Genomic DNA, 25853 nt, shown 5'->3' with positions numbered 1-25853 from the left:
ACTGGGTGCCAGAAGGGAAGTGTCGCCTAAGCCGAATCTTGAAGCCGAAACTTGAAGAGAGAGCAGGAATGAGTGTCTGGTAGCAAGACATGAAGAGAGCCTCCAGTAGAGAACCTGACAGGGCCGGAGAGGTGGGTAAGTGGGTCAGGAGCTAGTCCGGCCAAGCCTTTTTGTGTTAGGTATAACTTTTCTCCTACATCCTTCAACCCTGGCTCCAATGATAACTTTGACAATAAATGTAACTTCCGTAAGAATGTTTGGTAAATCACGCACCTGAGAGAGATAACCTACGGCATGGTTGCCCAAAGTCCGTTGTTCTGCAGTAACTTTCCACCATTTTAATAAAAGGCCCCTAACACCAGACTTGAAAAACGGCTTCAACTGTGTCAATATTTTTAAAATTTGTCTAAAAGTTGGGAACTGTGAAGGGAGGCCGGTGGAACAGAGTTGTCGTCCCGGAAGGTGTGAGGAAACAAACCACAAACCTAGAGTTCGGCGCGGGGCAGAGACCCCCCACCACCACCACCACGCAGGCGCGAGGGTGGACGCGCGCGCATGCGCAGGAGGCACCCGAGCGTCGGGGGCTGTACTGAAGGGAAGGGGGCGCGGCGCACGCAGCATGGCGTCCAACATCTACTTGGTTCGTCAGCGGATCAGTCGGCTCGGCCAGGTGCGGCCCGGAAAGGCACCTCCCCTTCCCTGCCCCTGCCCGCCCTCTCCTCCCGCGGCCGCCCCTCTCTGTCTCCGCCCCAGCGCCTCGGCGAGCGGCTCAACCGCCACCGCCCCACCCCGCCCCGCCCCGCGGCCTCCCAGGCCCGCCCTCAGGAGCTCGCCCCGCCTGCCCTTCTGCGCGGCCGTGCTGCTTGTTCTCGTCGGTCCCCCTCCTCCTCCGCCCCGCCGTCCTGACTCTCTTTCCCTCCTTCCCTCAGAGGATGTCCTCCTTCCAGCTCAACCTGAATCCGCTCAAGGAGCCGCTCGGCTTCATCAAGGTCCTCGAGTGGGTGAGTGCAGCCCGCACCGCGAGGCCGGGAATCGCGCCCCCGCGCACGCTCCCGTTCCCGCTCCGGCTCCAGCTCCCACTCCAGCCCCGCCGGCGCCCTCGGCTGGGAGGCGGGGGGGCCCAGAAGCCGCCTTCGCCCCCGGGACGGGACTGGACTGGACGCGCGGGGAGGGAACGGGAGGCCGCGGCCTGGGCCCGCGCGGGGCGGGGACGCCGCGGTCCGCGTCGAATCACGAGTCCCTCGGCTGCCTCGGTCCCGGGCGGAGCCGCCCCCCCCCCACCCCAACACCGAAGCTCACCTCCGGGTGTCCCCCGGGGAGTGGGAGTTCGAATTTCTCTTTGGCTTTACTGCTTTCCGCAAGGGAAGAGAAAACTTCCTGTTGCGGTCTAACCGAAACCCGTCGGGCTGGAGTCGCGCCCCGGCCGGGGCTGCCTCTGCGCTTCGGGTAGAAAGGGCCACCCGGTGCACAGAGGTGCTAACTTGAGGCCGCGCTCGAGCCGTCGAAATCTGGTGTGCCTTCTCGAAGTGATTTGACGAGCTCTCGGTTCTTAATTTGCTTCTAAGTTAAAAATGGATGAAGATAAACTGTGGGTCAGGGAAGCGGGCGCGGATGGGGAGAGTAGCGGAGAAGGGCTTTTAACAAAACGCTTTGTTAGTCCGGTCCACTTAAACCCAAGTTCGGAATCGCCATCAAATTTGTTTTAGATACTTAGCAGCAACAACCTGCAGTCAGCTTTTAGTCCTTTCCTGGGAACACTCTCAATCATTAACATCAAAGGAGATTTATTACTTCACCTTGGTAATGATCAGTCACTTTAGAGGAGTTAGTGAATACACCCGTCACTGCATACTGCCTTCAGACTTCGTGGCCTACCTAGTACGTATTCCAGTGCTGGTTTTCAGGCCCGTATTAATATGAGCCTGGCGTCGGTCCAGGGTGCAGGCATGTTGTTTTATAGCTAGCAACATTTACATCCTTAACTCTCAACCCCCCGTATTTTAGTGATAAATTGGCGAAGAGTAAGAACTTAACGATTTTCTGTTTTTAGTAACTTGCTGAGGATGTTTTTTAAACAAAACCTAAAATTCTCTAATGGGTAGTCAATGTGACGTCCTACCTTCACCCAGAGTTTCCTACCTTCCCTCAAAGTTTTACTTGGTATTTTCTGAAAACTGAAATAGTGCTAATTTCACACAAATATTTACTTTAAAGACATAAATGTATATATTTAGGGTTCTGTAAAGCTAGGTCCATATTTAAATATAAAGAAAATTATTATTTGAGTATATAAAATTTTAAGTTGCACCAGGAAAGTCACATTTAACTGGGCTAATGAAATACAAAGTTTAAGATTAAATCTTTTAGTTTAATCTCATTGAGGATTATAGTTTATAATTAATTTAAAATTACATTTAAATGAAGAGGCAGTTTATATTTGTGCTTATTATTTGTCAGTTTTTTAAAAAGTAGACTTGACTTTTTTCCTTAATATTTTAAAACATTAATAAGTTCATTACTGACCATAAATCTGATGTATTTTGAAAAATATCCTTTTTAAGCTTCTTAAGGAAATACTGCTTCCCCCTTGAACAACTTACTACACAGGGGAGAACCTTTTATGAAAAGACTATTCATTGTTAATGGTGTAGAGAATATTTAACAAATCTTTGATTATATATTATATACCAGTGCTGTGCTAAGCACTAGTACACAAATGTGAATAAAACTTGGTCTTTTCCTTATGACCTATTAAGAAAGAAAGACATGGAAACAAATATGAATATGCTGTATTGCAAATACTGTAATAAAGATACAGGCAAAGTGTGGTAGGTTAAAGGAAGGAGAAATCAGTTGCCTGGAGGTGCTACAGAGGGTTTCATAGATGAAAGAACGCTTGAAGGATAAGTACTCGGTCACTTGGGGAATCGCCGGGGAGTGGCTTTCGAGGCAAAGAGAATCTTACGTTCAGTAGTGTGACAGGGTGAAGCAGCATAGCCCTATTTGAGAACTTAAAGTAATTGGGGTTGACTGGAACATATCTAGGAGGGAGGGTGTGGTTTGAGATGATTCTGAAAGGTTTCAAAGGGCTTGCAGAATAGTTTGGAGTTTATCCTGTGGGCCAATAGTTCTTAACCTTTTGGGGTTAACCTTTGATAATTTGGGCCTTTTCCTTAGGAAAATGCGTGTATGTGGGTACAGAATAAACAAGTGAATAATATAATTAGATTTGCCTTTTAGAAATTTTTATTTTGTCAGCAGTAGGAAATGGATTGGAAAAGAAAGGTCATAATTGAAGGAAGAGAGATGTGTCACTTGAGAAATTATGAGGGCCTAAAATTAATTGCAATGGGACTAGAAAAGAGAGGTTTAGAAATTAGACTATATTTGGAGGACAAAGAAAAGGGAGGGCTCTGAGATGACTGCCATATTTCTGACTTGGATCGGTAGTGGCACCTCTGTCCAAGACAGATCACTACGGAGAAGCAACTTTTGGTGGAAGGTCAGTAAGGTTTTGGATGTATTACGTTTGTGTTCTCTTTAGACCATGTAAGTGGAGGTATCCTGTAGACAGATATATGGTTCTAGACTTTAAAAAGTAAGTATGGGCTGGAGATGTAGCAGATACCTGCCAACAGAGGAAAAAAGGAATGATTAGGAAGATGGAGAGAAATAACTTCTTGACATCACTATTAGAGATATTTCACGAAAAGAGTACTTAGCAATATCAGGTGCGATAGATTAAGTAAAATAAGGAGTCAAATTCATCTCTTGGTTTTGGTAATCAAGAGGCTATTGGTGGCTTTATTAAGAGAAGTTTCAGTAAAATTAGAAACCAGATGGTAGTAGGCTGTATGGTAAGTAAGTGAAGGCAATGAGAGAAACCACTTTTTGACTGTGAAGGTAGGAGAGACTGGTTGATAACTCATTTTAAAAACGGGAAGGACTGTGTGTGTGGACCATAGAGAAGAGGCTTGTGAATAGAATTGTTGGAGGTTAAAAACAGGTGGAAGGTGGATGAATGATAAAGTTCAGAGGAGAAAGGCCCATAGTAGGAATTTTAAAATGTGTTTTGAATGAATTGTTCAAGTTTCGTAAGGTATTGATTCAGATGTATGGGGTTACCTCTAAAAATAGTCAATAAATAAGTTTACCAACAAGTCTTAAATCTAGATAAAGACTGCTTACTATCCATATAACTAAAAGAATAATTCCCCAAATCAGCTTATCTTTAGTAAGGTTCTAGAAGATGTTAGATTGAGACATCACCTGATAATATGTAACTTTCAAGGCGTTACGAATCTGAAGGCCTCATAGACATGAAGGCAAGTGCCCAATAACTATTTTTGACAGAATAAAAATAGTCATTGAAGCAGCAGCATTTCTACTTTGCTTCTAAACTGCAGCCACCATGTTTTTTATTTTGCATAGACATGCACATGTATATTTGTGTGTGTGTGTATTTTAAAAAATTTTTTAGTCTACTTCTGGCCCTTAGTCACAGTGCCTGGCAGTGACATTGCCTTACTTTTCTTTGTGTGATAAGTACTCGGTAAAGGTTGAATTTTTGTTGTACTTATTTGGGAATAGCAATACTTTACAAGGCTGTTGGGATGATTGAGTTAGTGTGTAAATATCTGAATGATGATAATGTACTTGAACAATTCTTAGTAGGTTCTTCAGGATTGAAATGCTGTGTTTCTAGGGAGACTAGAACCAGACAGTGGATGAAATTTGAGTCCGATGTGGCTGACATACATATCTCCTAATCCTTCAAGATCACTGAGTTCTCTGTTACGTATTTTAAACCTTAGAAATGATATATTGTAGGCTTTTCGTTTGTCTGCCTGTTTTCCTGCCTTTAGCAGCCTGTCAAGGTAACAGGATAAAGTGTACATAAGAATAGATGCCCCGTGTGTAGTAATTGAACACAGAAGTAAGGGCAAGGATCAGTTTTATCAAAGTTGCTTTTTCAATTTCATATTTCTCTGGTAAACTTTAATTTGGTTCTTATTTTGTAGTCAGTAATTACTACTATTTAGGTCAGAGTTTTTCATTAAAATCATCTTGTTTTAATATTGAACTCTGTGTTTTGGACTTTGTTGCTACTTAGGGTGGGCAGTGGTCAAATGTTTAGCCTTTAAAGAATCTAAGTAATATGCTTTTCTAATTACAAACACATAAAATTGTGGAAGAGGTACTGTTTGGGAGTATATAAGGACTAATTAGATTAAATTTTAGAATTAATAACCATCTGAATTCTTTGTCTGTGCTGGTCAAACTTGGTCTCATTATTACAGGAGGTATTTATTGAGTGCAATATATGTGCTAGGGCTTTACCTGTATTTTCTCATTTAATTTTCTGAGGGTTGTTATCTACTTTTTACATGTTACTGTTATTATCTCCATGTTTCTAAGGCTTAGAGAAATTGTTTTACCCAGTATCCCATGATTATGGTTACTACATCTAGATTACTACACAAGCAGTCTGTTCTTAGTCTTTTCAGTAACTTACCTTTGTATTTCTAATTGGTCTTTTAATAAATTAATGAAAAGATTACCCAAAATTTCAAGCTTAAGAAACAAAAACATAAGGTAACCGAAGTATTTTTCTTGATTGTTAGATGCATATTTATAATAAGATCTTAGGAGTTAAAAAACAAGTAGGGTTTTCTTGATTCATTTATCAAATTTGAATTTTTTTTCTGATTTCATTCTTATAACTAACAAGCAAATTCAAAAGAACCTTTAAAAACGTCACTTTGGGGTGAATTTGTATCCAGGAAAACTGATGTGAAAAACAATGAATAAGCAAACCCATAACCATTTGAGCATTAGATCTATCAATTTGTTTAAATAACAAACTTAAAGAAATATGTACTAGTTTAGATAAAATACTTAAGGTTTAGTCATCCCAAGTGGATTGTAAGATTTTTGCAAACAGGTACCATATTTTATTCTAATTTTGTGGTTTATAATATAACACAGAGGAGCACCCCAGAAAATACAAATTGTTGTTTGAGTGTGGGGGATGGGGTATACGTAGACTGATGTTTGTTTCATCCATTTGCTTAATTTTTGCATTTTTAGGTTATCAGTCTGTCACACAGACTACTTTTTAGAAAACTTACCTTTCTCTTAACGCTGCCATTTGTGTTCACTTTTCCCCCCTATTATGGAAAGGGAAAAAGGATATCAAGTGACATTTTGTGCCTCCTGGGACCTCCTATATTTGTAAAGCTTGTAATAGTCTTATTGACTCACCCCTGTGCCTTTGCTCTCTGTTTCTTTTCTCAGTATTTACCTTAGGCATTCTTTGGGGTAGACTAGGTGGTTTTTTCATAGATAACATATATATGTTGTCCATGCTTTTAGAAGGCACAAACACATATTACATACACACTCACCTCACATGTACAAATAACAATCTCTGATAAAATGTTAAACACAAAAATAACAGAACAATTCTCTAATGCAATGTTTCTCAAACACTTTGGTCTCAGAACCCATTTATACTCCTAAATATTGAGCACCTCAAAGAGATTTTGTTTGTGTGGGTTGTACTTTCTGATATTTACCATGCTAAAAATTTAAGCTGAGACATTTTAAAACATTTATTTAAACATAACAATTGTTAATCACTTGAAACCTTGATTGCATCAATGGCAGCAAACGCTGCTGTTTTCCTTGAAGTAAAAGACTCATTTTATTTGTTTTTAAGAAAAAGATCTGATGAATATCCAAGTTTGGGTAACTATATTTTGTCTATTACTTATTCTTTCAAGCAAAAATGGTGTTCAACAAAAGAAATGACTATTTTAGCATACAACTCAGTTGTTTAAATGCTTTCCCTGGAGGCAACCAATTGTATTTTGGTATACAGTAAAAGTATTTCCACATCCTGTTTCATCACATACACAATATTAAAAAGACTCAAGGGTCAGGATTTAATAAAAATAATAATTTTTCTTCTTCATCAAAGACATTCTTAGGTAAAACGGGCTTTTCTTTTTTTTTGAACTGCAGATTCATGGCAATAAAATAACAGTTTGATGCTTTTGCTGATTCTTACCCACCAGTGCTTTTGTTCAGATCAGTGCAAATGTCAGCACAGTGTAAAAAGCAAATAATGTTTTAATAATATTGTGAAAATATTTTTGACCTCATGGACTCACTGAAAGAGTCTTGGGTGCTCCCAGGGGTCCACAGACCACACATTGAGAATTACTTTTCTAATACAGGATAAATATCATTGGGGATCCATAATGGAACAAAAATATGGGTGGGAGGACTATTCCTGGATGTGAGAAATAAATCTGGGCAAAAGCTTCAACCTGTTGTCTAGATTTATGGCTTCTATGGAGCAGAGTACTTAAAGATGTAGAGGGGGAGAAATACACCCCTTACTAAGACCTTAATCAATCAGCCTGCTTTCTTAAGGCCTAGATTTGTGATAACTTGAATACTCTCCTATGTTGGTAGTTCGGGGGTCCCCTTGTACAATATGGTGTTTGTGGATAGAGGTTTAAGAGGGACCCATAGAAACAACCATAAAATTACCTTCCTTCACCAAAAAAAAAAAAAAAAAAAAAAAAGAATTCTAAAAAAAATTATTAAAAAAAAAAGAATAAAGGTGATAAAGATATTTTCAACATACAAAAATTAAGAGTTAGCAAAAAAACTTCCAGCTAGGAGAAGGAACTCAAGTTTACTTTTCATGATCCAAATTCTTGAAGGTTATTGAACTGTACTAGCAGGCTATTTGGAACTTTCTACAATTGTACTTTACAAGCAGAGGGAGATAATAGACTAAAATTGAAGCACTTTGACTTCACTGCTCAGTGCACAGTGGGAATAAACTGAAATATCAATATCAATAACAATGTTTTTTTAAATGAATATCTTTAATAAATGCATCAGACTTTGACTCAAAAATCAAATACCTTGGCTTTAGGCATCTAATCTGACTGATTGTAAAGGCAAACATGCTATGATAGTTCATTTTAAGTACTGAATGATCATTTGATTTAGCATGCATTTGATTTTGCACATAAGCACTCATACACACTGTACTTTTAGATCTATTTCTGCAAGGTTTCAGTTATCTCATTTCCTCAGCTAAGCCTGGGACAGAAATTAATTTAAGTAGATGACATCAGATTAATCATGAAATCAAATAGCAGTGAGGACCGTACAACTAGAAACATATAAATTAGATGAGTACCAATGTTCCCCAGTGGAACCTCTGTGAGCTGAGCAGGTTTGGGAAGAGGAGCTAGGACTGGTACTCTGGCTGATTCTATTAGTGTGAGATTTTATGCACAAAGCCCCAGTGTGCATCTATTATAACTTAGTTGCATATTTTACTATGTCAGTATTTTAAGGCATATTATATACACTCAAGGTAAGTTTCATTCATATTTCAAATTTTTTAAATCATTATTTCAGATATTTGTCTAATACTTTTTTTTTTTTTTTTGCTATCTTCTTATGATCTGATTAAGTAGAATCCTTTTTCAGCCTGTAATGTGGCCAATGAATATAATTCCTATAGGGTGTTAATGCTTCTGTTTTCTCCTTTGGACATGAGTTTTTATATTATCATTCAGTTTTTGTGAATACATTTTTAAGCCACTGGTTCATTTTGTGAAGGTTGATTTGGTTAAAACTAGATAATTAATTCCATAAACTCACTTAGCGAGGCACACTCACATTGTAATATATGAACTCTAAAAGTGAAAGAATAGCTGAAGGTATCACTGTCTGTCCTTCCACGTTACTTGACTCCCTTACCTTCAGGATACACAACGTACCGTACCAACATGTGACTGACATACACCTGTATGGGTTTCAGTGGTATATTAATTTTAATAAAGTTTTTAAGTCTAAAAGTAGATATGATGTGTTTTCTTTTTGTACACCAGTTAATTGAGTACTTAAGTCTATTTTAGAAAGTACTGTTTTAGAGAACCAGGCTATAATATTAAGTTCAGAATTACAAATCTCTAACTTAGTGACAGATCTTTTGTGTCTCTATTATGGGCCCACTGGGCAGAGAGGTAAGTGGAACTTGAGGCTCCCATATTGAAAATGGAACCCTTTTGACCTGAAGAGAAGTTTGTTGTCATCCTGTCCCTGGATTCTCAGTAGTTACTGTACGAATGGAAGTTCATGTTAGCAGTTTGAGTCATTCTTTATGGGTTAGAGGTGGGGGGGGTGCATTTCACAAGTGGCAAGGAAATATAAATCGGCATACCAGTACACCTCATTTTAGACTAGGAGTACAAACTGAAGTGCTCATAGGAACCCCTCATAAATTAAATGAATGAAACAAGCTGTTGGGGAGAAAAACAGTAGCATAAATTCATTGATTACTGGTAACGAACACGCATCCTGAGGGTTGTTGAGACAATAGAGCAGCAGTAGTCTGGAAAACACATACCGTAAAAGTGGCATCTGTCACTTAATTCCATGTGATTGTTGCTTTATGGGAATAGGAGTCTGATGTTGCCATATCTTTAGTTTCCCCACACACACGCAGGAAAAGCAGGAAATCCAAATTTTTTGTGCAGCATACTGATACCAAAATTTTGACAACAAATGCACATTTTTCATGAATACTGGGAAGAACACAAATACATCTGTAGGCCGAGTTTCACCAGGGGCTGCCGGTATATAACTTCTAATCTAAATCAAAATACCAGTAGAATATAGTGAGAGGTGAGATGGTTGGATAGTTTAACCTCAGACTGTTTGTACTTCATTAAGTAAAAAGTCTATACCTTGTCGCTTTTTCCCTATAAGATAAAGACCAGAATGGCAAACATGATGTTTATTTATCCTCATAACAAAAAGACAAGCTTGAAATGATGGTTACATAAGGCTCAAAATATGGTTTTATTTGTAGATGATTGGAAATTAATTTTTTCCTTTAATTAAGCAGTTATTTAGTGAGCATTTGGTGTGTGTCAGGCCTTTTGCTGGGTATGCACTGAAAATACTGAATAAGAGCAAATGCAAAGATACAGCAGTCTGCCAAGGGAGAGGCAAAGGCAGTAGTCTTAAAAGCGGTAAGCTGTAGTACAGTATGCTGTTTATTTACTAGTTTTTGTATGAAGTGGGAAACTGGTTTTTATTGTTTTTGTTTTTTTGGATTTTTTTAGTAAGGCAAGATACATAAGAAAAATACCTATAATAGAGGTAATGAACCCAAGTCTATGGCAGCCCAGGACACAATAGTTCTACTGCAAGGAATTGGGCAGGGCCTTAAAGGATGAGCTTGTTAGAGAACTGGGTTGGGGGCAGAAGGGGAAAATCCTGGCAGAGTAAAAATATACATCTAAGACATAAATACATGGTATGTTTTCAGGAACAGTAAATAGCACATGTAACAATCATGCAAGACCTGGCAGGGAGTATAGGGTACATAAATCTAGAAAGATAAAGTTGAGGCTACCTCAGCCCTGCCACTTGTGCCAAATTAAGAAGTTTGGGCATAGAAAAAAATTTGTTTTCTTAAATTTAGATCTGGAAAGCCATTGGGGAAATCCCTTTAAACAGAGGAGTGACATGACCAGATTTTTATTTCAGATCAGTGTGATATGACCTAAATCGCTCTAATAGAAACACAGTGCAAACTACAAATGCAAGCCAACAGTAACATATTATTGATGAGCTATTTTGCATTTTTTTCATACTAAATGTTCATAATCCACTGTATATTTTACACTTACAGCCATCTCAGTTGAGACTAGCCATTTTTAAAGTGCCATGTGTGGCTTGTGGCACCTTACTGGTCACTGCAGCTCCAGAGCTCACAGTATAAAAGAAAAATGGTCTTGGGAATGAGTTCAGAAGTGAAAAGGAAGAATCTGTTGGTTTAGTCCCAGGGAAAAATGGTGAGGACCTGAACAAAGGTAGTGGCAGGAGTGATGTAGACAAGTAAACAGCTTTTAAAAGAATGGCGTCATACCCTGTGCAGTCTTACACAACTTTATTTTCACTCAGCATTGGTTTCTACAATTCATCCATGTTGACATGGGTAGCTATAGTTTGTACATCTTTATTGCTATTTAACTTCCCATTGTAAGTATTGTATACTGCTGTATTTTATCCATTTTCCTGTTGCTTCTCCCCTCCACATATTTTGGTATCATAAACAATGTCTCTATGAACTTTCTTGTGCATGTCTTATAGTGTAAATGAGCAAGAGTCTCTCTTAGGTCTATATACTAGTAGATAGTAGTCCTTTGTGACATTATTGCAAATACTTTCTCCTAGTTTATAGCTTCTTTTACATTCAAAAGTTGATTTTTGATTAAAAAAAACTTTTTCTATAGTTGAATTTAGTAATCTTTTATGGTTAAGCGGGGTTTTTTGTTTTTGTTTCTGTTTTTTACTTATAAGAAATTCTTCCCTTCTCTGTGATCACAAATCTTGTTCTATATTGTCTTTAAAGTTTTTTAAAGACTCACTTTTCACATTTAAGTCTTTAGTCCATCTGGACCGTTTATTGAACAATCCTTCCTTGTATTAGTTATCGATTTCAATATAACAAATTACCCTAAGCTTAGCACTTAAAGCTACAGACATTTCATTATCTCAGTTTCTGTGGGTCAGGAATCTGGGAGTGGCTTAGCTGAGTAGTTCAGCTCAGCGTCTCCTGTGAGGTTGCATTCAAGCTATTGGCTTGGGTTGCAGTCATCTCAAGCCCCTCTCCAGTTCACTAACATGGCTGTTGGCAAGCCTCAGGTGATACACTTTCAAGGTCCCTCACAGGGTTGCTGCTAGTCAGTCCTTGTTTCCTCACCACATGAGCCTGTAAGTTGCCTTAGTATCCTCCGAAGATGGCAGATGGCTTCCCTCAGAGCTGGTGATTCAAGAGAGTGAGAAAGGAAGAAAGAAGTTGTAGTCTCTTTATTACCTAATCCCAGAAAGGACATCCCATTCCTTCCATATATTCTCTGCACTAGGATCAAGTCACTATGTCCAGTCCACACTTAAGGGGAGAAAAATTAATCTTAACCCATAAGAGGAGGAGTATCAAAGAGTTTGTGGACATCTTTAAAAACCACCACTCTCCTTTCCTTAGTGACCTACAATGCCAGCTCTGTTAGGTATAATTTGTCTTTACCCACAAGTCTCTTTCTGGCCTCTTTAATGTGTTTCATTGGTTCAATTTGTGTATCCTGTTTCGTTTTTCTAATCCTAAATGTGAGTGTATGTCCAAGACTCCTTTCCTAGCCTTCTGCTTTCACTCTGCATTCATGCACTTTTATGCTGGGAGAGTAACCATTCCTCTTTCTTTATGAACTCTTAATTGAAGATTCCAAACTATGTGTGACATTGTATCAGACTCTTCATATCTATAACCAGATTACTTTTTTGTATATCTCTTCTTCATGGAAAAAAAAAAATCCCTGGGTAGCTGTGATCCTGATTATGGCCCGATTCAAAGCCCGGCATTAATCCATGGGACGCATTATATCAGAATTCAACAGTAGAGGCTATGATTTTTAGACCCACACTGGATTTTACCTACTTGCTAGACGTATGTGACCTTGAGCAAAACAAAGACCCTGAGCCCTTTGAGTTTACATTCTAGGGAACAGTGGACAAATAATTAAGTACTGTCAGGCACTGATACTTACAATGGAGGAGAAATAGAGTAGTATAAATAAAGAGAATAGGTAGTGTAGGGGGTGAGGCACTGTTAATTTAACTTAGTGTAGTTAGGGAAAGGCCTAGCCTCTAATAAGGTCGTTGGTTTTTATTTGGAGAAAACTCAGAAGCCATTAGACAGTTTTGAGCAGAGAATAAAGTTTTCTGCCTTATATTTTTAAAAGATGACCCTGACTGATGTGTGGATAGTAGACTGAAGCAGGAGTAGGGACAGAAGCAGGAGGATCAGTTTAGAAGGCTGTTAGCATGTAATTCAGGCAAGAGCAAATGGTAGTTTAGATCTGGGTGTTGTGATGGTGGTGATAAAAAGTGATCACATTCCAAATGTATTTTTTAAATAGAGCCATCAGCATTTGCTGAAGGATTGAGCTCTTGGTCACTACACTGTATCTGTTTTTTGTTTGTTTTGTAGAAATTTAGAAGATAAACATAGAAAAAGGAATTACCTTTTATCATCTCTTCAGAGGTGACATGACCACTGTTAGAATTTTGATGCATAACCTTTCTGGTTTTTGTTGTGTGTGTGTATGCGTAGATGTAGACTCATGAACAATACATTGTTTAAACAAACTATATGTAAAGAACCTTTTTCTCTATCATTAGATTTCCCCCAACATTTTAACGACTGTATAATGATCTCTTGTGTGAATGAATTACAGTTTATTTGATTCCCTGTCAATATTTAGGATGCTTTCAGGTTTTTTTTCCTGTATGAGTAGCATTTGAGAGAGCATCATTATGTTTTTTAAGCATATGTATGATTAGAAAAACAAGTTTTCAACTACTTTTTGAGATCTACTCACTCATGAAATACTCACACATGAGACCTTATAAACTCTTGAAATAATAACTCTTTGCTTGCAATCTCTTGGCTTTATTTACCCTCTGGTTCCAAATAAAATACCTCCAATTCCCCCTGTTTTCATTTTGATACTAGTAAATAAGACTTCCTCTGAATTTCACTAGTATTTAGTTCCTGGAGTATGAGCAAATGAATTGTTACATGGGCTGGTATACTAATTTCTATGTTATACTCAAGGGAGAATAAAATCACATTTGTCAAGAGTTGCAAATAAGTTTTTAAATGTTTTTCACCATCTTAACTTGTAATTAAGAATTCTCAGAATGTTAGTGAGCCAATTTTTAATAATCAGTATATATAAGATTTTAGTGACCTACGTTTTGGGTACAGTAATGCTTCCTTTTTTTTCTCTCTCTCTTTTTTTTTTTTTTTTTAAAGATTGCTTCTATCTTTTCTTTTGCCACCTGTGGAGGTTTTAAGGGCAAAACAGAAATTCAGGTGACTTGTCCTTCAAGTACTGACAATAAAACAGTTACAGCTACTTTTGGTTATCCATTCAGGTGAGTTATTTGTTTGTTCTTATGGTTTAACAACTCTTTTAACTTCCAACAACTTACTGATCTTGGTGGGGAAAAAGTTTTTAATTGCATGCTCATTTGTAGTTAGTGATCTTTGCTACTGAAAGTGTGGTACGTGGACTAGTGCCTGTCTGCAAACTATTTTCCTGGTCTGTGATGAAATAAATACAGAAAATAACAGTAACTATTTAGGAACTTTTATACGGCATTGCCTTGACACGTCTATTTTGTCATCTCACAGTGGATTGGATATTTCAAAATAAAACAAAGACTGCTCTATTACCTTAGTTTGAGAAGTCATGTTGCAGGAGCAAATACAACTTACAAAAAATCCACATTTCCCATGTTTGCAATTACTAAATAATGTGATGTGCATTATAAGCTTTAAGACATGTATTTATATAAAGTGAAGAGTTCCTATGTTTCTTTCACTAGCATAAAACTTTATTTTCTTACTCTCAAACTAAAATGAATATTTTCTTTGTGAGTTCTTCTGTTTGACTTAAGTATTCATTGAAAAGTTTATTGAATATGTCCTGTATGGAAGCCGGGGAGGGGGGTGAATCTTCTTCTGCTTACAACTGCTTACCTGACCTCTCTAGCACTCAATTTTTCTGTCCAGTAAATTTAAACCTTTTAAGGTTCTTTTGATGATTAAATAAAATCTTACATTAAAGGTATGTCACATAGTAAGTGCTTTGTAATCAACTATTGTCTCTCCATCTCCTGATCCTTCTCTTACGAAGTTCCTGTATAAGGAACTGTTACAGCATTTTTAGTGGTAAGTGCCTTTGTGATTTATGGATAGGGAAAATTAAAGACGTTGTATGGTTAGCAGTTAATTAATCCAGAGTTAAAATGAATCATTTTAATTGACTCTTCTGGTGTTACTCCCACAGACTCTGGCTCCTAGAATGGAATATCATGTCTCAAATTGTAAACCATTTTGTACCAGCACTCTTAATCTACTAAGTTTTTATTACAGGAAGATAGTATGTGTGTGTGAAAGTATATAATTCTGTCTGTATTCAATCTGTCATAAACCAATTAGCAGGTATAATTTCTAATTTATGTATCTTTCTTACGATAATTTTAATTGACAAATATTTGAATTTTCCTTTTTTTCCCAAAAGGAAAATGTTTTTAGTGTATCTGGGGACTATTTTTTTGAAATGTCATTTTACCTGTGTATTTCTGTCTCTGTTGGGAGAATCCAAGTAATTCATACATTTATTTAAGTCTTTTTTTTAAATAGGTTGAATGAAGCATCATTTCAGACACCTCAAGGTGTAAATGTGTGTCAGGTAGACTGGAAAAGGCATGTCCTTATCGGAGATTACTCTTCTTCTGCACAATTCTACGTTACTTTTGCCGTCTTTGTCTTCCTGTACTGCATTGCTGCTCTTCTGCTCTATGTTGGTTACATGAATCTATATCGTGATAGTCGAAAACTTCCCATGGCTGTAAGTAATCACATTCTTTTTCTACAAAAATAATTCATGTAAGATAAGTATACGTTGTATTTGCATTTAAGTATGGATTTTCTTACACCAGAAAAAGATTTTTGGCATAAACCAGTTTCAGCATATTTTGACCTGTGTATTCCATGAAGTTGAGCTTGTCCTTGTCCTGTTTAGCCCAATTCTTTTATCCTGTTTGCAGCACTTTGTCTGTACTCCCTGGAGTTACAGAGGTTTGTTTGTTTCTAACTGTTTTAACCTAGAAAGAACTCAGACATGTGATAGAGCATATTAGATTGCAAGTAGCAGAGAAATTAAGTAGAAATTAATGCCTTTAATTTGAGAATTGCTGGCCATGTTAGTCGTCTCGTAACTATGTTCTTATTTCTTACCTTTTTTCTCTTTTCTCAGAGAAGACCCCCTTTATGCCTTTGCAAGGTCGTCTTAATCAGGAATCAGCAAACTAGGGCCAACAGGCCAAATCTGGCTCATGGTTTTGTTCTGTTTTGTTTAAATAAAGGTTTTTTTTTTTGGAACAGAGCCATACCTGATTATTTACATGCTGTTTATGGTTGCTTTCATGCTGTAGTGACAGAGTTAAGTAGTTGTGACAAAGATCAAAAATAATGTTTCAGGCCCTTTCAGGAAAAATTTGCTGACTCCTGGTCTATATTCTTAAATGCTTTAGTTTAAAATCTGACTCAGGTAATTCTTTAAAAATTATAGAATTCAGCATTGGTGATATTCTTGAGCTAATTTTGAATCTTTGAGATGGCAACAAAGGATCTGAATTGAAGTCCTTTCTTGGCTTCAGAGTCTACTGAGCTAGAAATGAAAATAATCTCTGAGATTTAGTTAGTAAACTCTGCCCTGAATTGTAAGTGGCAAATTGAGAGATAAACTGTGATTTTAAATTGGACCTTTACAACAAAAGAATAACTACAAAGCCAGTATTAGTGTTGCTGATTTGAAGGGACAATAGAGGTGTTTTCCTGATACTGATCATTTATATCTTGAGAAAACACTGACCACTGGTGTCTGCTTACTATTTGTGAAGTTGCTTTAAAGGGAAGGCCAAATTATTGAATAAGATAACAGGTTTTATTTATTTCCTTATTTATCTTTAATTTTTGCTGCCTGGATTGTAAGAATGCATATGGTAAGTAAGTAATAAAACAATCTTTTATCATTCTTATATATTTCATTTCATGTATTAAGAAATTCTCAAGCGTGACATTTTCATAAAATATGTCTTGGTTGTTACATGCCTTTCAGAAAGATAGACATTGACTATTTTAATTTGCAGTGATTAATCAGTAGAAATTATGTATTAGGAATCTATAACTTCTGTAGACTTTTCAAGCCTTCTTTAAAAAGGAACTGTGGTGATTATATAGATAATATATTTATATTTTATTAAAATTCTTTATAGTTTATATTCTAAATGAAGACATTTCTTGCCATCTTGTCATTATCCCAACAAATTTTTAGGTTAAATCTAGCAATGAGCCTTTTAATTCTAATATTTTTAAAGCGTACTTTTTAAAGCAGCATTGAAATCTATTTTTGTAGAGGGTTTTTCTGTCTAATAAAACTATAAAACTGATTTAGTTGTATCATTCAGAAAATCAAAAGTAATTTTCCACCTCAAAGTGATCAATTAGTAGTCATATAGAGAAATAATCTAGAATGAGTTCCTTAAGTGTTTTTTTTGTTGTTGGTATAATATATAATGGATGCTTTTTGCCTGCCAAAGTCCAGCCTTTAAATTAAATTTTGAAATCTATTTTTAATTTAATCATATAAATATAAAAAAGTTTTGGGGATACCTAAATATCAGCTATAGCCAAATATGACATTAATTTTTTAATGCTATTTGTTAATGGGGATATGCTCTTTTAGCAGTGTTAACAATTCTCTTAGATAATTCTAGGAGCATTTTTAATTGTGACATTTTAAAATCAATTTTAGTTCCCTTTTTAAGTAAATGTATCATTTTTTTGTATTAAGTAGTAGGTGATTCTAGGCCATATGGAAAATCAGCACTATCATAAAACAAAACCGAACAAAGATAGGGTACCCAAAATCCTAAAGATCTGTTATGAATCACATCCTAACTTATTGGTAGGACTAGAGCTGCCATAGGCAGCTGCAGTTTGTGCATTGCAGAACTCCACGTGGTACCGTTCGCATAGAACTAGAGTCCTGAGTCAGAGAGTCTTCAGAGGCTCACATTTCTCCCATCTCCCCTCACCCTAAGATTACATCATGCATCATTTTCAGAAGAGTGCCTTCTTTTGAAATAAAAGAATGTCATGCCTTAAAGCTATCAACAAAATGGACTTAAAGAGCATAATCAGGGAAAAAAGTGTGTTTTTTAATTAGAAATTTAGAAAGAAAAAACCTGAAAATTGAGAGGATTTGACATCTGCAGGTCAAAGCTATGAACTTTGCCCAGAGAGAACTTGTTTAGCTTGTGATAATTTCATACTAATTATCAGTTCTCCAAAAGGCACTATATTTCTAACAAGTGTTTAGAAAATGTAGCATAAAGTACAGCAGAGTTCAGCAGCAAAAAAGGGAGTATTCCCACAGGGCAAAAAAATTAAACTGTAATGTCTGTTCTTTTCTCTTTGATCTCCTTTTTTTTTCTTTTAAAGGACCAGTAGCGGTGGAGAGGTCAAATGCAAAGTGTAAATACACTGTATTAACATATTTGTAAAATTAGTCATTGTTTTGGTTCTCTAACACAAATCATTTATACAATGCCATCTTGACCAGGTGGACAAGATATATATAAGCACAGTTCCTGTATCTCGTAAGTGGTCGCTGGTGTTTAGTTGATGTAAATGATTAAAAGCTTATTGGCAAATGTGATTAAAAACTAACCGGATTTATTTTAAAAACAAAACACTTCTGTGATAACCTCCAAAACCCATTTCTGAGCTTGGAGAGATTTTTTTGCTGCAGATATGTAAGAACTCAGTCTTGAACATAGAATACGTAACAGTAAGAGATAAAAATTTTACATATTTCCACTTTGGTTGTTAATTAAAGGAAGACCAAACAAAGTGGGGCTTATACTTTATATTATACAAACGCATACTTTAAAAAAGTGTTATTTAGATCTTTGTAGCCAATACTAGTTGACAAAATTCTACCAGCAGAATAGACAGTTCCCCAGAAGAATAGATTTAAGGTGAATAATTTTTTTCTTTCTTCATCTAATGTTCAATAAGAAACGATCCAAAATATTAAAAACTTCAGTTCTCTTCTAGGAAATGTAGTAAGTAACAAAGACTTTAGTAGAAAACTGGTCGTAACAGGGTGTCTTGAGAAAGTTTTTTTGTTTTATTCTTTTCTTAATATAATGAACATTCTTAAAATTTTGTGGTCATAAGTTTAAAAAGAGACAAGTCATCCTTGATGTGTGCTTTTCACTATTTCATTATTCATATCACAGAGAATTAGATTTAACTAAAGTTAGAGTTTTGCCAGAGCAGTATGGAAAAGTAGGAGAAGGGTAAGGGGGCTGGGAGTGTACGCAAGGGATTATAATGAAGGACCTTAGACTATAGAAGGAAATGAAGATCAGATTGTAGGTCTCAGTGGGGTCAAAGGGATTTTTGAGGCTGGGGTACCAAAAGGAGTGAGCTAGAAAAAGAGGTGCCATTGGGGAGGGTGTGATTAAAACAGATTATGGAGGGATACAGTTATTGGTGGTAACAGTCTAATATATGATCCTGGGAGGGGGTGGCCCAGGTAACATTGTGGTGTGGGCTGTGTAAAACTTGGATTTCTCATGTGAAAATCTTAGATTCCTAAGGCGATGACAGTCTTGTTTACTATTACAGTTCAGCACTGGGCTAGTAATAGTAAACAACAGTGTTTACGATGTTGACTGTGGCTGTTTTTTATAGAATGTCATGAAGTCCATTTCTTCGTGCCATGTGTTTCAGTGTGACCTCGGTTCCTTCAACATGGATTTAAAATATAGTATCTTTAACTGTTCGTTATTAACTCATACTTATTTTTGCTTTAGGACTTTGTTGTTACTCTTATTGCCACTTTTTTGTGGTTGGTGAGCACTTCGGCCTGGGCTAAAGCTCTTACAGATATTAAAATAGCTACCGGTCACAATATTGTCCAGGAACTTGGGCCTTGTAATAATGGAGTGACGTGTCATTTTGGCTCTGTGACTAGTATGGGATCCCTAAATGTATCTGTGGTATGTATGCTGTGTTTTTTGGTTTTTGGGGATGGGGAAGGGGAGGTAATTAGGTTTTTATGTATTTAAATGAAGGTCCTGGGGATTGAACCCAGGACTTAGTGCATGCCAAGCATGCACTCTACCACTGAGCTACACCTTCCCCGCCCCATATGCAGTGTTTATAAAATACTTTATTTTACTTACTAGAAAATCCTTACTGGTAGTTTAAGAAAACAATGGTTTTTAATAAATCTCTGGATGAGTATATTGGTTTTATTTTTATCAAGCTTATCAGAATCCCAGTTGTATTATAGTCTTTACCTTTATAACAGCAAAGAAAATTTTGTGATGAAAATTTTTACTTGTGGATAGGTTTGAACAAGATCATGGTTGAGTCTTTTCTTTTCATTAACATTGACTAGGCAAGACTGACCTGAAAGGCACTACCGATAGTCACTAATATTTATTAAGACTTGTGCTAAGGTCATTACACTCATAGCTTATTTAAGTTATCCAATAATCCTAAGAGGAATGTGGGAAGTGGTATTACTATCTTCATTTTACAACTGGGAAAAAGTGTAGCTCATATGTTAAATCGTCCAAGATGACACAGCTAGTGAATTGGCAAAGCCAGGGTTTGAACCACATCTGACATTGGAGCCCCTCCTCTAATCTGACTCCTTCTGGCTCTGTGGAAGTAATACTTTTATAGTTTCTTAAATAATCTTAAAAATTTTGTCTATATAAATTTAAGTAGTATTTTGTCTGATTTTTTTCTAAAGTACTATTGTATTATATACTAATATATGTATTATTGAATATATTATTAATATACTGAGGGTATTATGTTTCAGGAGGTCTCATGTCTTTAAAAGAAAATGTTTTTCCAATGGATAAATTTAGTCTTACCCTATAAAGCAATTTGGCCAAACTTCTGTTTTATAACTTTGTAATTTAAGTGTTTTTATGCATATATATTGACAGTGATCTGAGATGGACAGTTTCAGAAATGTTGTTTTTATAGCCAAATGTACAAAAAGAAAGCTGTTGGTCATCAGTAATGTGATAGTACTCTCAAGCTTTTTAATCTCATTCTTACCTCATAAGTCACTGTTATTCTTATATTTATTAAAAAAAACTGTGAAAATACGGTAGCTTCAGTTTATTCATCTCTGAGGCTTTTCATCTTGTCAGATTTATACCTAGGAAGACTAATTTTTTTTAGGTTGACTAATGCAGGATGTGAGGTAAAGTTCTTCTGTGGCTCCTTTTCTCCTCTGGTTGCAGCTGTGGGAGGAAGGGAGATGGTAGTTGGGGGATAAAGTGGGGAAACGGGAGAAGATACACAGAGGACATTTATAACCATTTGAGTGGGAGAAAAGTGAAAGCCCTCCCCAAAGAAGGAATCGTGGACTCCTGATGTTCCTCTTCACCTGGAAGCACTGAAGTCTAAGTACAAAGTAATAAAAGGAAGGTTTTAGTTACTTTCCTCAAATTTAATGCCATTTTTTTGGTAGTAATGAGCATGCAAAAATAAGATTTATTAGTCATGATTTTATATGGTACAGATTTAGTTTCCATTGGGAATAAGTCATTATATATCCAAATCTGGCATTGAAATGTGAAGTCTTCCCTTTTTTATTCCACTTTATATACAGTTTAAACTTTATATGAAACAATGGGTATATTGCCTGGAAATATTAACTATTTATAGGAAAACTAAGGTAGGTATGAAATTTTAAAAAGATACTAGATTTTCTTATTTATTTTTCTCTTTCTTAGATCTTTGGCTTTCTGAACATGATACTTTGGGGAGGAAATGCATGGTTTGTATACAAGGAGACCAGCTTACACAGTCCATCAAATACTTCTACTTCCCATAGCCAAGGAGTTGTTTCTCCTCCATCTGTAATGTAATTGAAGGGAGAAGTACACTGTATAAAATAGATATCTATACTATGACCTGTTGCCAACATCTTGAGAAGCATTTTTCATTTCTAATAAAAGTAATGGCTTTTTTCAATAAATTGATGGGTTTAAAATTTTGCTGCTTTTTTACATAAAGCCTGTGTCTTTCCTAAAAATTTAAGATGTAAATGTGTTCTCACATGTGAATTTGAAAATTCAGGGCCTATTATGAGATGATACACACATTTCTTAATGAATAGTGATTTCTTCAATAAGTTGTTTGCCTTCCAAAGTGTTTACACCTTAAGCCTTAACATATATCTTCACTCAGAAAAGAGTTATATTGTCATATCATAATAGGAAGAAAATCTCTATTGGAATATACACTACTGTAAGTTTGTACAGATCATATTCCTAAGACCTCTTTTTGTTTAAGAAAGCCTTGATTACATAAATCATATTTAGAAAAAACATTTAGTTCACAGTTTATATCTGAACATTGTTTATATGTTATGAAAAATTTTTAATTACAAAGACTGCATGTATGTTTTATTTGTTTTTCTGAATGAGCTACAGTACTTGATAGGTGTACTAAAATTGTTTTGGGAGTGGAGTTTAGAAATTTCTAATAGATGTATAGTTAATTTAGTAATTCTCTTGCATTAGGTGTAAGCTTCCATTATGCTGGTTATTTAATAAATTTGCCATATAAGTAGAACATGGTTCAGCTAGATATTTTGATATGTACGGGCATTACTCTTGGTGAGATTTGTTTGTTGTCCTTTGTTGCTCACACTACTTCAGTACAGGCTGAGATCTAGCTCCTGGCGAGTAGAGTAAAATAATCTACCTTTTTTTTTGGAGTCTCCATTCATAGGGTTAAAAAAAATTAAGATTGCCTTTTACTTTGGAAACATTTAACATTTAGATTCAATGAAGTTGCTATTTTGAGTTTGGCATTGATATTGTGAAAATGAATGCGATTATTTCATGTTTCTTAATGTTTTTTCTTATTTCACAAATGGATAAATAAGGAATTATGCGTCATAAACAAGGAACCTAAGTGAGCTATATTATGCATGCACTGTCTTTGCACACACAATAGGGTATATTCTGAATGTAGGGCTTATTCACATTTTGCTTCCTAATCTTTTTGTTGTGCAGGGCTGATTTCCTATTACCACATGATTGTTTATATGTGAAGCACATCTTCCTATTGCCTTATTTTTGTTGCTTTTGTTCATGACAAGATTTGTTAATATGAGAATGTATATCTTTTATGCAACCACCTTAATAAAGAAGTTAAAAGAAAGAGTGCACTGATTGTTATATTACAAAGAAACCTTAATCTTAATGGCATGCTCAATGAAAGTAGAATTGATTCCCAAAGCAGAAAATAGAATATCACAATTTTTTTTTGTTTTTGTTTTTTTATGTTTGGTAAGGAATAAAAGAGAAAAAGTGCTTTGGAGACTCTGGTTCTATCCTTTTTTCTTTCAATCTCATTTTTTAAAATGATTATTTGTAACTTTCAGGTTAAGTTTTACTTAAATCTTTTTTAATTGACTGCCCAATTAGCAGCAAAGATTCTTTATTAAGAGTGTATGTTCAGGGAGGTGGGTATAGCTCAGTGGTAAAGTATGTGCTTAGCATGTGTGAGGTCCTGGGTTCAATCCCCAGTATCTCTGTTTAGGGGGGGGAAAGTGCATGCTCTGAAGCCAACTGCCTGAATTTGAATTTTAGTTTCACCACTTACTAGCTAGTTAACTTCAGGCAAATTGCTTACCCTCTGTATGCCTCAGTTTGCTTATCTGAAAAATGAGAATAAGAATGCTGACCTCAAAGAGTTTATGACGATGAAGTGAGGTAATAAATGTAAAATCCTTAGAACACTGTTTAACGTATAGTAGGTACTTTATAAATGTTGCGTATGAGTACTATCTTCTGATAGCGTCTAACAGAGATTCTTAACCTGAGTCCATGGGGCTGGAGGGGGAAGGGTGGTGGTCTTGGGCAGAGGCAGGATAAGCTTCAGGATTACATGGGTCTCCCTTTATATTCCTCAGAGTCCTGGATGTTTTGGTATTTATTTTTCTGTTGGTGTTAAATGTATGTAAAATTATTGACATTAAAAGTTCATTTGAGATTACGGTAGATCTAGGAAGGGGTGCATTCTGTTGCCTTTTCGCTCTCTGATTTTGAGTCAACATTTCAGTAGTAAGCAATTTATAGGATAATTTCCAGGACAGAAGCATGAAAGCTTTGACTTGTTAGGTGATAGGTTGGAAAAAATTTTACATAAGTGGTATTATTACTGATGTTTTTGTGAATTGGAGTCACTTGGATAAAGATACTTAATTTTTAACCTGCTGTGAATGTTAAGGGCAATATTGCTTGTTATGTACTTTTTTCACACTTAATTTTAAAATTTTAATTATGTAGTATTTAAGATAGATACGTATAAGAGATAACATATAACCAAGTTTCCACCACTAAAGAACAGATATTAACATTTTGTTATATTTGGGTCAGATTTTGTTTTGTCTTTTTAAGGAAATAAAACATTACAAATACAACCTTTTCCTTACTGAAGTAGATTTTTTCTCACTTTTCACTATTACAGTTAGCACTGAAACAAGTATTTTTGTGAAACGTGTGAAGGTTTCTCTAGGACATATCACTAGAAGTAGAACTGTTGGAATGTGAGAGATTCACATTTTCAGTTGTAACTTAGGTCTTACAGAATTCTTCACTAAGGTGCTTGTATCAGTTTAGTCTCCCACCCACTATATGTAAGAGTCCTTGTTGCCCTGTATTCTAGCCAATACTTGATGTTACTGGACTGTTGCCAATCTAATGGGTTTGAGGTAGTGTCTTTGAAGTTTTTAACTTTGTATTTCTCAGATTGCTGTTGAGGTTGGTGATCTTTTTCTGTGTTTATTGGCCACTTAGGTTGCCCATTCATATCCTTTGCCAGTTTTTCTGCTGTTTATCTTTTTCCTATTGATCGGAGGTGCTCTTTATTCTGGATACTAATCCTTTGACATTCACATAGATTGCAGATGTCTTCTTCCTGACCATGGCTTGTATTTTCACTTAGTGATTTTGTCATACAAAAGTTTATCTTAATACTATAATTTAACTCTCTGTGCCTTTTGTGTCTTCAGAAGTCCTTCTCAACATCATAAAGATATTCACCCCCATTTTCTTCTGAATATGTTTTGTTTTTCATTTCTAGATCTTGAAGCCACTGGCAGTATATTTATACATATAGTTTGAGGTAGGGATCTTAATTTTTATAATTTTCAATACTCATTGAAATGTTCCTAATTTTCATAGTACCCTTTATTTAAAAGTTCATCTTTTAGTCCCCTCTGTCATATATTGTTTCCATACTACTTGTGGCTATTTCTTATGTTCTATACCATACCATATATAGCCTTGTCACCTTTTAATTATATGTACCTTTACAGTCAGAATTACCATCTGAGAGGATAATGGCTGGAGCACCATCATTACTGTTATTCACAGTTATCTTGTCTTCTTGAGCCCTGTACCCTTGTGTATACATTTTAGGATCTGCTAGTCAAGTTCCTAAAAACGTGGGGTTTCAGTTGAAAATTCCATTGAATTTATAGATCAATTTGGGAGTTGTCGTATTTATAATACTGAGGCTTTGTATTTATGAAGAATATATCTATGCATGTATGTCTTTTATATCCAATAAGGTTGTAATTTTCTGTGTAAAGATTTAGATTTACATTTGTGTCTTGTAGCCTTTGTTACTATTGTATATAACAACACTTACGTTATATTCTAAATTGTAACTTTTATTGTTGGTGTACAGGACTTCTGCTGAATTTTATTACTGATTTTATACAAGGCAATCTTAAATCTCTTGGTAATTTTAAAATTTGTAGATTCCCCTACTTTTTATGTGGATAATTATATCATCTGCAGACAATGATAGTTTTGTTTCTTCATTGTATTTGGAAATTAGAGGAAACCTTTTTTCTCCTATTATCTTTCTCTAATTATAGTTACATTATACTTATTGAAATCTATGAAAAATAGAAAATATATACATATTTGAAAATTTGATAGCTGCAATTTTGTTTCAGTACAATAAACCATACGTTTACACATACTGTAAATTGGTCATTCTAGTAATATGTAAAATTTGATCAATATCTACAATTCTTATGCTGTAGAAC

General features: G+C 35.9%; 1 protein-coding gene across 1 annotated transcript; it reads left to right on the top strand.

The window, feature by feature from the left end:
- The first annotated feature begins 824 nt into the window (after positions 1–824).
- SYPL1 (synaptophysin like 1) lies at positions 825–22951 on the top strand. Its single transcript, XM_032484210.1, has 5 exons — positions 825–1001; positions 13922–14043; positions 15317–15524; positions 19564–19749; positions 21514–22951. Exons 1-5 carry the CDS (start codon positions 933–935, stop codon positions 21646–21648), a joined length of 720 nt encoding a protein of 239 aa, XP_032340101.1. The 5' UTR covers positions 825–932; the 3' UTR covers positions 21649–22951.
- Positions 22952–25853: the final 2902 nt, after the last annotated feature.

This window comes from Camelus ferus, chromosome 7 (assembly GCF_009834535.1).
Source record: "Camelus ferus isolate YT-003-E chromosome 7, BCGSAC_Cfer_1.0, whole genome shotgun sequence".
In the NCBI taxonomy this organism is placed as follows: Eukaryota; Metazoa; Chordata; class Mammalia; order Artiodactyla; family Camelidae; genus Camelus; species Camelus ferus.
The sequence above is the reverse complement of the archived record's forward strand: the minus strand, read 5'-3'. Positions and strand labels throughout refer to the sequence as shown.

Coding starts and splice junctions, on each gene's coding strand:
- SYPL1 (XM_032484210.1), top strand. CDS start 933: ATGTCCTCCTTCCAGCTCAACCTGAATCCGCTCAAGGAGCCGCTCGGC. Junction 14,044..15,316: donor ACTTTTGGTTATCCATTCAG/GTGAGTTATTTG, acceptor TTTTTTAAATAG/GTTGAATGAAGCATCATTTC. Junction 15,525..19,563: donor GTCGAAAACTTCCCATGGCT/GTAAGTAATCAC, acceptor TTTTTGCTTTAG/GACTTTGTTGTTACTCTTAT.